Below are 13,207 nucleotides of genomic sequence, written 5' to 3'. Positions count from 1 at the left end.
CCTTCTCTACGTAGTGTGGACACAATAAAATTTCACGATTGTAAGTTTAATCATAATATAAAATAAATTATATAAGAATATTTGAATTTAGTAGTCTTCTGTTATAATTTTTGGAACATATAAGTATATGTATATAAAAAGTATATATAGAGAAGAAAGAAGGACAACGTGTTAGTAGTCGCGTGGGGTTTCGAGGTAACACCCTGTATACGTGCATTCGTAACGTAGGGTCGTAGAGTCGAGTCGACTCTTCGTTATCGAGCGGGAGCCCGGCGAGGGCGTGCGCGCGCGCGCGCGCACACGCATACACGTGCGCAGATTCCCTCCTCCGTCTAGCAAGCTGGAAAAGGATAGACGAGTATCGAAAAGAGATAGAAAAATAGATAGATGGATAGAGAAGGCTACTTCAGTTTTCTCTATTCTCAGAAAAATAGAAAAAGATAGTATATGAAGGAAATAAGAAGATGGTGGGTAGGGGTCGGAGGGTAGTATTCGTTGTTTTTAGAAAAAAAAACATATCGTTGTTTAGTATCGTATAAAGAAAGAAAAAAAAAAGAATAAAGGATAATCAAATGTCGGGGTTAAAAAGAAAAATTCGATTTGAGAGTAAAAGATAGAATAAGAATGATAAAGAAAATGAATGATGGAGAAAGATAGAAAGGGTGCTGTCAATGTTAGAAAGAGAAAAAGAGAGAGAGAGAGAGAAAGAGAGAGCGAGAGAAAAATAGATAGTAGAAATACCAGTGGTGGATAAATCGGAATAGTGGGGGTTAAGAGGAGGGCGAGGAGGTAGAGAAAGATGAAGAGAGATAAGTGAAGTAAAAGAATAAGAAGAGGAAGAGGAGAGAAGATCCGATCGTGAGGAAAAAGAAGGAGGATATTACGAGGATGAAAGAGAAATGGATAGAAGGGTGCTGTGCTGATGTTGATGTTAGTCAAAGAGAGAGAGAGAGATAGTAAGAAGAATGGTGGTAGTAGTGGTAGTGATGATGGTGGTGGTGGTGGATAAAGTGGTGGGGATTAGAGAGAAGGAAAGAGAGAGAGAGAGAGAGAGAGAGAAGGGTTGAAAGTGAGAGGGAGAGAGGGTAGAACGGAAGAGAACAGGGTTGTTCCAGTGTGCAGCGGGCGGGCATCGCGGCGGGGGCGCCGTTCTGCTGCTCCTGTATAACAAATCTAGGATTATATGCACCATCCACCGCATCCCAGTGAGCACGACGGCGACGGAGACGGCGACGGAGACGGAGACGGAAACGACGACGACGACGACGACGGGGACAACAACGACAACGACGACGAGGACGGGGACGAGGACGAGGGCGAGGGCGAGGGCGAGGACGAGGACGAGGACCAAAACGGCGACGACGGCAAAGACCACGACCAAAACTTTAACGACGACGACGACGACGACGACGACGACGACGACGACGACGACGCCGCTGGGAAAAAGCAGAAGGAGAAGGAGGAGGAGGTATTGCGAGGGCATCGGTAGCGAGTATTTGGTACCAGTGACGAAGACGTTTATAGTGAAGGTGCTAACGATAATATTACGCGTCGTGTCACGGTCGATCTCATTTTTGGACCTCCGGTATTTGTCGGTGGTTTCATTCTAAAAAGAGAGAGCTAACGAAACAAAAATAAAGAGTGATTTGTGAGAGACATTTGATCGTGTAATCAACATGACTAGATCATATTAGTTAATATTTTAGGCTAGATTTTGTAGGTATATACGACGTGACGAAAAAAGAGTGAGGGAGAGGGAGAGGGAGAGGGAGAGGGAGGGAGATAAGAGAAATAAAAGTGTTGGAGAGAGTTGGTAGAGCTGCTGGAGTAAAAGGGCGGGGGTGTAGGAGGAAGAAGAGGCGCGCGCTGCGAGCGCTAGGAGCGGCGCCGTCGAAGGAGGAACCGTGTCTCCTCTCTTTTCCTTATCCTCTAGGGAGGGTGAGAAAGAGGGGTGATAGAGTAAAGGTAAAAGAAGAAGAAGGAGAAGGAGAAGGAGAAGAAGCGGTTTCGCGGCACGCCGCGGCACGCCGCGTCGTCGTCTTTAGAACGCAAGCGATAAATAAGATAGATTGAAGAAAAAAAGTCAGAAGAGATTGATAGAAAGATGTTGGCGAGTGTAGGCGAACGCAGAGCGCCGGCGATCGCTCTAGGTCTAGTGTTGCCTTTGCTTTTCTTCGTATTACTCGTGATGGCACCGAGTTCATCGATGGCTCATAGACCAGCTCCGAACAATCCAATTTTACTGCAGCCTTCTGTACCGAGCACCAGCACCAGCACGGTTACGCCCTATTGGATGCATTCTTCTTTTAATAATAATAATAATAATAATAATCATTATAATAATAATAATAATAACGATAGTTTTGAAGACAGTGATGAGATGACATTAATTGACGGATCCAACGTCACTTTTCACAATATTCATCACGAGGAAAAGGCTCCGCTATTCCCCAGGGATTTATTTACCGTCCAACAACGACGACAAGGCGCCGTAATACTTCACGTACTCGGTGTCGTGTACATGTTCGTCGCCTTAGCTATCGTCTGCGACGAGTTCTTCGTACCCTCGTTGGATGTGATCATCGAAAAACTTGAGATTGCCGATGACGTTGCTGGTGCCACCTTTATGGCTGCTGGTGGCTCCGCACCAGAACTTTTCACGTCGGTCATCGGCGTTTTCGTTTCCTTCGATGACGTTGGTATTGGCACCATCGTTGGTTCAGCTGTATTTAATATTCTATTTGTCATCGGCATGTGCGCTATTTTTTCCCGTACCGTATTATCCCTCACATGGTGGCCACTATTTCGTGACTGCACCTTCTATAGCGCTAGCCTACTCACCCTGATCTACTTCTTTCGAGACAATTATATATACTGGTACGAGGCCCTCGTGCTATTTGGATTCTACTTGGCATACGTCAGCTTCATGAAGTGGAACCAACCGATGGAGAAACTCGTCAAGAGGATACTCTACAGGAACAGGGTGACTAGGGTGAGGTCTACGGATCAGCTGATGCCCTCGGTATGTTACCAACTATCATCTTCTTTTTACAATGCCTTTATCTTATTATCTTTCTACTCTCCTATCATCTTCTCTATTTCATATTTATGTTTCTATATATTCCACCTTATTTCTTTCCTCTCTTTTTCACATATTTCAACAACGAACTTGGAAAATAATTCGACATCGCGTGCCACTTCAACACGCTTCTTTCTCATTCAAATTTTCACAACAATTAGATTTCCACTAACAAACAGAAAAATAACTTTGATTTAGTAATACCCTGTCGATGAGATGGAAGTTTATTCTTTGTACAACCTCGTTCCAACGATTTCAAACAGAAACAGTTCATTCGATTTATTTTCCCAAAGAAAGAGCAAGTATCTATGTGTGTGAATTCATTGAAATGAATACAAATTCAAATAATTTTAATTGCTTCGATTTTATTCATCGCACGTAAAGTATTATTTCGCGATTGAAAAAGAAGATCATAATTCAAGGGCATCGATAGTGCCAGAGGCCAAGCAAGAAGTCGTCATCATCGTGTTAAGTTCCTTCGATTTGCCTGGAGCTAGTGGTACTTTTAATGTACCTACCCAAAAACTATAGTACTTTTATCTCTCTTCAAAAATTAGATGCTATCTTTGATAACCTAGTTTCGAGTATCTTTTTGCCAGAAAGTTTCAACGTTTTTAACACATTTTTCTTCTGTTATTTTTTTTATTTTATCTGCATTTCATTCCACTTCTTTTCACTTTTCTATATCTTTTTTCTACTTTTATATTCAAATAAGATCCACCATCTTTTACGTCATACGATCGTTGAATGAAACGAAATGATTATTATCATCGATGGGATAGTTTCACCGTAGCCGATAGTAATTGTCATTGTTGTCCAAGGAAGAGAGAATTTATTCCCGTGAAGAAGGCAAGTAGTAGTACTTCGTAAGCAATTCGCGTTTTCGAGTAGATCGATTTTGAATCCTCCATGGGTGAGTAGTAGGAGTCTGGGAAATTGGTTATCGAGAGGACATACTTCACCGCAATCACAATCCCGGAAGAGCTCCGTCCTAGAGACGAGCACGAGAGGAAAGATCTCTAGAGTTGCAAGGACACGGCTAACTTTTTTTATCTTTTTATTATCACGTGAAATTGAGCAACGCTCTCTATTATAATAAAAAAAAAAAGAAAGAAAAAAGATATCGTTTGATTATATTTGCACGCAAAGATGTCATCGATAAGTACAATTTAATAAATTCTAAGATAAACTTGATTTAATAGAATTTATTATTGCTAAATATTATAAAACTAATTGATAGGGGTATGGAAATTTCTATGTGTGTATATTTTTAAAATATATGATTTTAATTATAATTTATTGTATTATTGGGGGCTGGTCGAAAAATAATCTTGGCATTTTTAATATTTTATATTTGAAGAATAATATTGGTATTTGTTTTACTAAACCTCCTGTAATATTGATTAATTCAAGAATATTAAATGGTAAAATTATAGGATTAACATTATGTCAGAGTTGCAATATATAGTATAATATAATTTCCGAATTAAAATATTGATCAGCCAAATATTACCAATTACAAATATATTTAAGTCAGATTAGGTCAGGTTCTATTTGTTCACGTTAATATTGATTTTTTCTTTATCTAGCCACAAAAGAAAATAAGATCGAAGTTGGAAATCTCGAATTTTTGTCTTATTTTTCAAGCTCTCTCTACTTTAGATTATTTTATTTTATTTTATATTTTGTTTTCTCTCTCAAATGTCGCGGAAGATGAAGTACGACGTTCGAAAAAACTTTTTGCTTACTTTCTCTTTCTTTCTTTCGACAAGGAGAAAACAAATGGTTATCGGTTTTCTAATTAGAGGAAAATAACTTTTGTCTTAACTTTATCCACGATATTTCGATTCGAATTGTTTTATATAATTTTTATTCTATTTAGGATAGAACAATTCGATATCTTCGAAATATACTTTCTTTTCGTTTTTCACGCATTCGTTGTATAATTTGATTTGCTTTTTTTTTATTTATTTTTTCGCGTTTCGTTCTTTTCGAAGATTTTTATATAAAAGCTTTTCCAAAGAGAATTCTTCGCATAAACGTTTATTTGTTGTTGGAGTTCTTCGTCATAAGTATTTCGTATATGAATATATGTATGCAGAAAGCTTATCTGACAGTTTGCAGATTCGTGACATAAAAATCCTTTTTCTACAGATTTATATTATTTGAGTATGCACAATATATATCTTTATATAGTCTATGCATTTAAATAAAAGAGATAGATTATCCATTGTAATAGACATTAACATTATTTTTATTAATTGGTCATTTAAATGATTATGTTTATTAACGTCCACGCGGAATTAAAAATGTATGATTTATTAATGAACATTTGATGAATAAATAAATCCATTATATGATGGACGGGTGGAGAAATTGATATAAGAGTGAGAAAAACATAAAGAAATGAATATTTAAACGGAAGGAAATTTGTAAATATGTAAATCAGAAAGGCAATCCTTGTCGTTAGATGGCGCCAAGTAAATTGAAAGATAATCTAAAAAGCTATATGTTAAAGCAGCCTTAATCGTGGCTTTCTTTGACATGCCACCAAGTGGAAAGAGCTGGTCATAGTGATATCGTACATGTGTAACCTCTCTAAACCGCAAACGAGATCCAACGAATTAGAGAAGGTAGTTTAGAACGTTAACATTCGAGTCTCGTTTTGAGTAGGCACTCCTTAACAGTCTACTAAAAATGTTTCAATGTTATTCTAATTTTATTTGCCAAAATAATAATACCTTTCATTTTAACTTTTTCCATTTTTATATTAATAATTTCGTGCTTATTTATTATTTCTATTTACGTTGATTTTTTTGTTCTTTTAATTAATTTGTCTGAACACACCATGTAGTTAAATACAATTTTGAAAAAAGAATAAAAGAAAAAAAATGAACCGTTTGCACTGAAGAGAGGTGATATTTTATTGAAATCGCCTATTGTTCGTTCTACGATTTACCTTCCCCTCCTTTCTGTCTCTGAGGGTAGTTAAGAGTCTACCGTGATATGGAAATTGAAATTACGCACGCGATCCAACCTTCTTCAATCCTCTCCAGTATTCCAGCTTCTCGTTCTCATGATATGTGTGGTGAATTAAGTTAAACGATAATCCGCAGACGTGGTTCAGCCGGATCAACTGTAATTATTGCAGTTAAACGTAGGACACGCTCACTCTAACCACAAACTAATGACTACCTCTTGCTACAACATTTTGGCTGAATATATGTCCTATATTTCTGTTTGACCTAACTCTATCTATCTATCTATCTTTCTTTATTTCTTTCTCACTCTTACCTTGTCTATTTCTCTCTCTATGAATATATTAAATATATTTTTCTACTAAATTATTTCAAGTTCCTGTGAGTGTCTTAATATTAAATATCGGTGTTATTTCAGTTACTTTATTTGTAAAATTTACATTTCCTTCTTAAAAAGTATAAATGTTACAAATATATGAAATATATTCATTAAATAGATTTAACAATTTTTGATTGAGTAGAACTTAGCTAAAGAGATAAATTAAAGTTGGCTACTGGTTAGAAGCTAATTTTGCGTTGGTTAAATCCCAACGATGGTTTGAAAATAAAAAAAAATGAACGTTTAGCCGGTCTCTCGTTATCCACGAAAATGATAAGAGCAAAAACGAGGAAAGGCGCGTGTTCCGCAACTTTATTGTAATTTCCTTGGGGAGTTGGCTTTTAGAGTCAGTCGCATCCCCGTGAGCATCTTAATTGAAAACTTCGGGTCAATCTTCCAGGTTCACTATTAACGAGATTGTTTTTACCAATGGGGACGAGCAATTTCGACGCTTACTAGCCTTTTTCAGGACTTACCTGTAATTTTCAGATCGTTTATATCGTTTATGGTCTGAAATAAATACGTATTTAAACTTACTATCTTCTTTTTTTTTTTATTTACTTACCATGTACAATACAGGATGGGTCTAAAGTTCCTAGAAGATTTCAAAAATCAATTACTTTTTCTCAAGACTTTTTAGACTAACTTTTTTTGTTTAAATTGTAAACCCACAAACTTGGAAAATGTCTTGTAAATGTATATAGTAAAAGTAATTGATTTTTAAAATCATCTAGAAACACTTTTGGTCCATCTTAGTATTGGCACACTCTTTTGACTTAATAAATATATCTTTTTTATTAACGTTATTTATATTTATTATAACATGCACTGACAATGAGAGGTATTGACATAATGTTTAATAATAATTAATCCGTTTGGATGCAAACGTCATTTATAATAATTCAATGTTTATTCTTCTATTGATATTATATTATCTTTAATTATCATTTAATTCTTCTCTCTCTCTCGTCTTTCTGCTTCCATCTCATCGATTTATTATAAATACATATAATTATAAGATAATGAATAATTCCTTTTTTCTATCCTTGTCTTTTAATACGCATTTCATTTCCTAACACAACATTTGCGTAAATGTAAATGCAGCGGAATTCTACCCCACTTTCTATACGTCGAAACAGATTTATATCATTGTAACAGTCCTATTCAATTTCTATTGAAGTTCGTTGTCGTGAATTAGTCACGTTGCACATTACCAATTACCAAACTCAAACCTATAATTATCAGTAGTAATCGTAGAGACATTGAATATAAAATCATATCATTCCACAATGTGCATGTTATCGAATCGTTATCGTTATTATTTTACGAACTTTGACATTTCATTTACAACAATTCCGCTGTGTTGATGCTTCTATTTTTCTTACTACCTCTTTTTCTTCTTCTTCTAATTTTTATTTATATAAATAAAAAAAGCTCGTTATTTCTCAAGCTTTTACAAATTTCACACAACAACAAAACATTTGCGTATGTACGATTCGATGTGAACCGCTTTCGTAAGCACTGCACTTATTTAATTGTATAATCGTTTCTCCTTGTCGTAAGCCAAATTATCGAGAAGAAAAGAAGAAACCAAAAAAAAGAAAATAAAAAACATGAAAAAATTATTGAAAAAAATACTCAATAGACTGGCATAATTGTGATTGTAACTGGGTGTTTCTTGCTTGCAGCACCAGAGCGCCGCCCAAGCATTGGTGAGTCGCATGAGTCTCTCTTTTTCTCATTCTAATTCTTTTCTGTCTCATCATTCTATCTATCTATCTATCTTCTATAAATATCTCTTTCTATCTCTCTTTTTCATTTACGTCATTTTTTGTTTAAACACATGATCGGATCAAATGATAACGTTATGCAACTGTTTATGTCCCCATTTTTCCTTACATTTAAACATTCAGTCTGTTAACCACTTATGCTGGTAATTGATTAATTAATACGAGTGACGAAACAGTTCGTAGTAACTCGAAACGCTGAGAACTTATTTCTATGTATATTTTAAACAGACGTGTACAATAATTCTCTTTTATAATTTTCTTCCAGAATAATATGTTTTGCAAAGTAACGTGGAATGCGGAATGCCAAAATTACATACGAGCAGAGGACATTTTCTTACATTTCCAGAATAGTTACACTGCATTTTTTACTTTTCTACGCATACAGTGACTCCACAAAATATTCGCATACTACAGTTAACGTTTTGACTTCATATTTCGGTTGTTTATAAAACGATCATTCTAGTTATTATTTTTAGCAATGGGTAATTGCTGAACGTATATAGAGTTTAGAACTGAAATGTAATTGTTTCTATTTTTTATATGTAAATTTTGTTTCAAAAGTTTTTTTTTTTATTAATTCACTGCGTTATCTTTATATTTCTTATCGTGAATTGGAAAGAATATTGAATTTAAAGAAGAGAAATAAAAAGAACTCTTTATTTGATGTACTCAACTTTAATTTGACATGGTTGCACGTGACGTTTAAACATGCACACACGTAAATCATCCCTTCTGACTACACGTGCGTCCCCTTCTGCATGATAATCCTGATGCGTAGAGAATATAAGTGTATGTGTATATATTTCAAATAGGACGTGTGTAGTATGCATAAATTAGAAATGAAATGTTCTAGCAAGTTTACAAGAATGTTACTTTTGTCTGCTCGTTATTTTACTTATTAACTTTTTATATTTGCCTAGGTTCTCACTTTACATTTTTTTTTCTATGGTTAAGAGCATAATGTGTTATTTGAATGTTGAACAATTTTTGTCATCGTCGTTTAACTATTCTTTTTTTTAACTTTAATAATTATAGTATCACATGAACAACCACTTTGCATGCTACGATTGATTCTGTCTTTTTGATATACTTCCTTTTATTAATATTGAATCTTTACAAATGATATTTCATTAGAACATGTTTCGTTAGTATTTTTCTAAACTAGTTAGATTGTTGTATTTTTAAAAAAGCATCAAATTTGGTACATACGAAATTATTTATCATTATTTGTGAGTAATGCAACGATCAGTCTCAATCATTATCAAGAATTTGTATATATGTATATACGAAAAGATCTATTATTATTTGGATGAAGATAAAGAATATATATAAGAAATATTGGATGTGAAGCTTTGTGACGTCCAGTAAGTAAGCAACAAATCCCGATTCGTTCTCCTCACTTTAACGGCATACTACGAAATAATTTACTCCTGATGGACACCAGGGAAAATCCAATCACACGGATAATCGAATTGTCGGCTCGATGGATCGGAGAGTATCTTCTCTTTCTCGGTTAGTCTTTTCCCCTAACGATAGACACATAGAGAAAAAGAGTGTCGTTTTTTCTCTCTTTTCTTCTTTCTTTTTTTTTTTTATATCATCGGATTAGAATGTTCATTCGCTTGTGTGAATCGAGACGATTATGGCAGAGAAAAATTTCGTTTGGCCCATTGTGCTGTTCGTGTTTATCGATCCAGGCCAATCCTATTGTCGTTAAGGGATATAAATTGATATAAAACGAAAGAGAAAAAAAAACTAAGACTTAGAAATCTGATGATTCACGCAAATCTAACGTAACCGTATGTTCTTTTTCTTTTATTGAAGTTTCAAACAAAAAGAAAAAGAAATGTTAATAAGATGAATGATTCAATGTGGGCTATCTATGCGCGCTTTTCTTTCCTTATTTTTCCTTTTTTTTTTTTCGTAGAAACACAATAATGTACGTGCGTGCGCGTTTGCGAAAAAATAAAATACAACATAATACATGCGCATGTGTGAATTTGCAAAAGAGAAATTATACATGCGCGTGTGCATTTGCGAAGAAAAATACGACCATAAATATTGCATGTGCAGTCCAAGTTTTTTTTTTGCCACCCGTTTTCGTGTGTTATAGCTTTTTAATAAATTATTTATAAGTCTATTTTTTTATATAAGATTTTTTTCTTATTTCTATTAGTAAAAAAAATACTGACACAATTTAGCCAAGAAATATTTTGCATATGTATATAAGCAATATATCGTTCGGTTCGTGTATTTTCGGATACACTCGAGTTATTTCAGGGCGTACCCCCTATCGAATCTAGGTCGAAAGTAAAAGTTCTCTAATTGCACCTTTATCGATTCCAATAACCGATCTGTAGTCTCAATGCGGTCTTTGAAGATATCGAGAAAGTTTTTGAAGTTACTAGGAAACCCTAACTCTGATTCAAATAACGTCTAAATCGTGCCACATTATCGGTATACTGATGCTACTTTTAAACGTTATCAAAGAGAGACGTCTTATAGTGATATATTGTTTCGTCTGACTTAAAGAGTCATCCTAGCTAGATCGTTGCGTTACATGCATATATTCGTTTAACAGCGTTATATGTCACAAGGGAACAATAAGCTGCACTGTCACTGTTGAACTTTGTATCTAGCAACGTTTGCGAAGCAAACGTCCTATTAAATTGCGAATCCCATATTCGTTCTTTCGTTTAACTTTCTCGTATACGAAAATTACGTATTTATTCATTTATTTGTTTATTATGCAATTTATGATTGTGTATGTATATTTTTCTTTTTTAAAAATTAACAATTTTGTTTTATTTTTTCCGAATGTTAATAATTTGATTTCTTTCAATCTGTGTTTTTATTAAATTTAACAAAACGCTTTCTAAACGAACCGAATCTTTTCTATATAATATGTGTTTATTTCATTAATTTAATATATATATAAATTTGTCACGCACACAGATTCACGTGTGCATTGAAATATTTTTCTAATGGCGATCGATTTTAGTTTATTTTTTAACCGGAGCTACGTAAACGCCTCCTAGGAACTAGCTAGAACAAAGTTGCATTCACAAGTTGGCGAACGATGCTAGGCCAGCTTGATTATTTATGTATGGAGTCTACCATCAAAGGTAGAACGCATGTGAGACTACCCACGTTTATGCACAACGCAAGTTTCTCTTTTTCTTCCGCGCTTTTATATCTAATATAGTAACGCTTCCATTCATACTAACAAAATAGATTTGATTTTATAGTAAGTACGTATGCATGCGTGTATGTCAATATTCCATTTTTTCTTCGTTTTGTGTAACTTTGTTTACTCTTTATTCTCATTTCATTTTATCTTTATATTCTAGCCTATTCATTTGTTTTTCTAATATTTCATAATAATCGATAATAATACTCTTATTATCTGAAGGCTTTCATTTAATATGTAATACATTTTAGGCCTCAATAAGATCACGAAAAAAAATTCAATTAACAGATGCACGTGTCCGTTGGTTGTCGCACGTTTTCTCAAATCGTGGAATTCAACTTTTACACAACCACTCTCGTTTTCTTTTCTGCATTGATCTTCGGACGATAATTAAACCTTACGATAATTATTATTATAAATATTTTAAAGTGTTTATAAAAAATATATTGTAATTTAGGATACGTGTTTCGTCGTACTTGTATTATTGTGTGAAACCATCTTTAATATTAAATATGTAATTTACAATTAGCTTTCGAATGAACGTCGGCCTTGATACAGTAACCTACCTGTTCATATAAAAAAAATGTCGCTAACAATTGAGTACTACCCGGCTATTGTTCGTACGTGACGAAAACGAAAGAACCAAGATCCAAGTATTTTCTCTCTCTATCTCTTTCTTTATTTTCTTCGTTTTCTTTCTCTTTCTTTTTCTTTCACTCGTTCTTTCATTTGGCCTGCTTGACTCGCTACATTTGCCTAACTGTGTACTCTTGAAATATTGCCAGCAATGATAAACGCCTACGCTTTTTACTTGATACAACACTAGTTAGGAAAAGAAGAATATGAAATAGAATTACAAAAAAAGGAAAAACTTGTAAAAAGAAGTTTTTATTTAATGCATGATATTCATTATGCAAAACAAAAGAATAAGAAAAATAATATTATTGTATATTAAAGGAAATTAAAAAAATAAAAAACGTTTATAATTAAAAAATTAATAGAGAAATATCAAATAATATTTCGAAATAAATATTACGAAGTTTCGAAACTTGGAAATTTTTCTAATTATTTGAAAATGTATGCAAATATTATTTAAAACAGTGCACCCCTAAAATAATTCGATTGCTATTGGTGATAGAAAAAAATATGCTAGGTAGAACTTACTTGGTTTCGAGGGTGGCATAATCCCTGGTTAATCATTTTTTTATAGGTTGAAATTTAGAGGATATATAAAAGTCAGCTCCGATTTTTTAAATAGACGCGTAGTTTGAGCTATGTTAGGGTGTTTATTACTACCCTTTTATCTCTTTTTACCACAGAAATAATATTAAAAAATAAGTAACATAGTAAATAGATTAGACGTAGGTAACATGGGATTATGTACGTTTCGAAATCAAGTAAGTTTTGTGTGACACACTTTTTCTATAATCAATAGCAATCGAGTTATTCAAGTGGCCTATATTAAATGCCTCACCCGGTATATTAACTTACAAACTTTTATCTTTGCTTACTCACTTTTCCACTCATTCACCCTCCCAGGCACCCTTTAGCCTAGTCCTATTTTATTATATATATATATATATATATATATATATATATGTATATTTATATTAGTCTTAAAAGAAATAAAAGAGTTGAGATATTTCGTAATCCAATATTACCAAGAGTCTTCATTAAAGAAATAGGAAAACACATTAAGAAGACACTTTAATAGGTTGCCTCACGTACGATAAAATCTTTTATTTGAATTTTACCAAGTACATTATTTTCTCTCTCTCTCTCTCTCTCTCT

The 13,207-nt window shown here is 33.8% G+C and overlaps 1 protein-coding gene across 5 annotated transcripts in view; it reads left to right on the top strand.

Annotated features, from left to right (window-relative positions):
- Positions 1-1,777: 1,777 nt before the first annotated feature.
- LOC106786025 (sodium/potassium/calcium exchanger Nckx30C) overlaps positions 1,778-13,207 on the top strand; it is a 38,057-nt gene continuing 26,627 nt past the window's right edge. For 2 of the 5 annotated variants that reach the window (XM_014746978.1, XM_014746977.1), the window contains exon 1: positions 1,779-3,022. In XM_014746978.1, coding sequence (XP_014602464.1) covers positions 2,105-3,022 — 918 coding nt within the window. In that variant the 5' untranslated portion in view covers positions 1,779-2,104. Of the gene's footprint in view, positions 3,023-8,124; positions 8,149-13,207 lie in introns of all 5 variants that reach the window. The other 3 variants (XM_014746976.1, XM_014746973.1, XM_014746975.1) reach the window with 3 other exon arrangements.

The sequence above is a fragment of the Polistes canadensis genome, unplaced genomic scaffold (genome assembly GCF_001313835.1).
Source record: "Polistes canadensis isolate GaletaPanama2010 unplaced genomic scaffold, ASM131383v1 scaffold_63, whole genome shotgun sequence".
Lineage (NCBI taxonomy): Eukaryota > Metazoa > Arthropoda > Insecta > Hymenoptera > Vespidae > Polistes > Polistes canadensis.
Note: the sequence above shows the minus strand (reverse complement) of the source record. Positions and strands in the feature narration are given on the sequence as shown.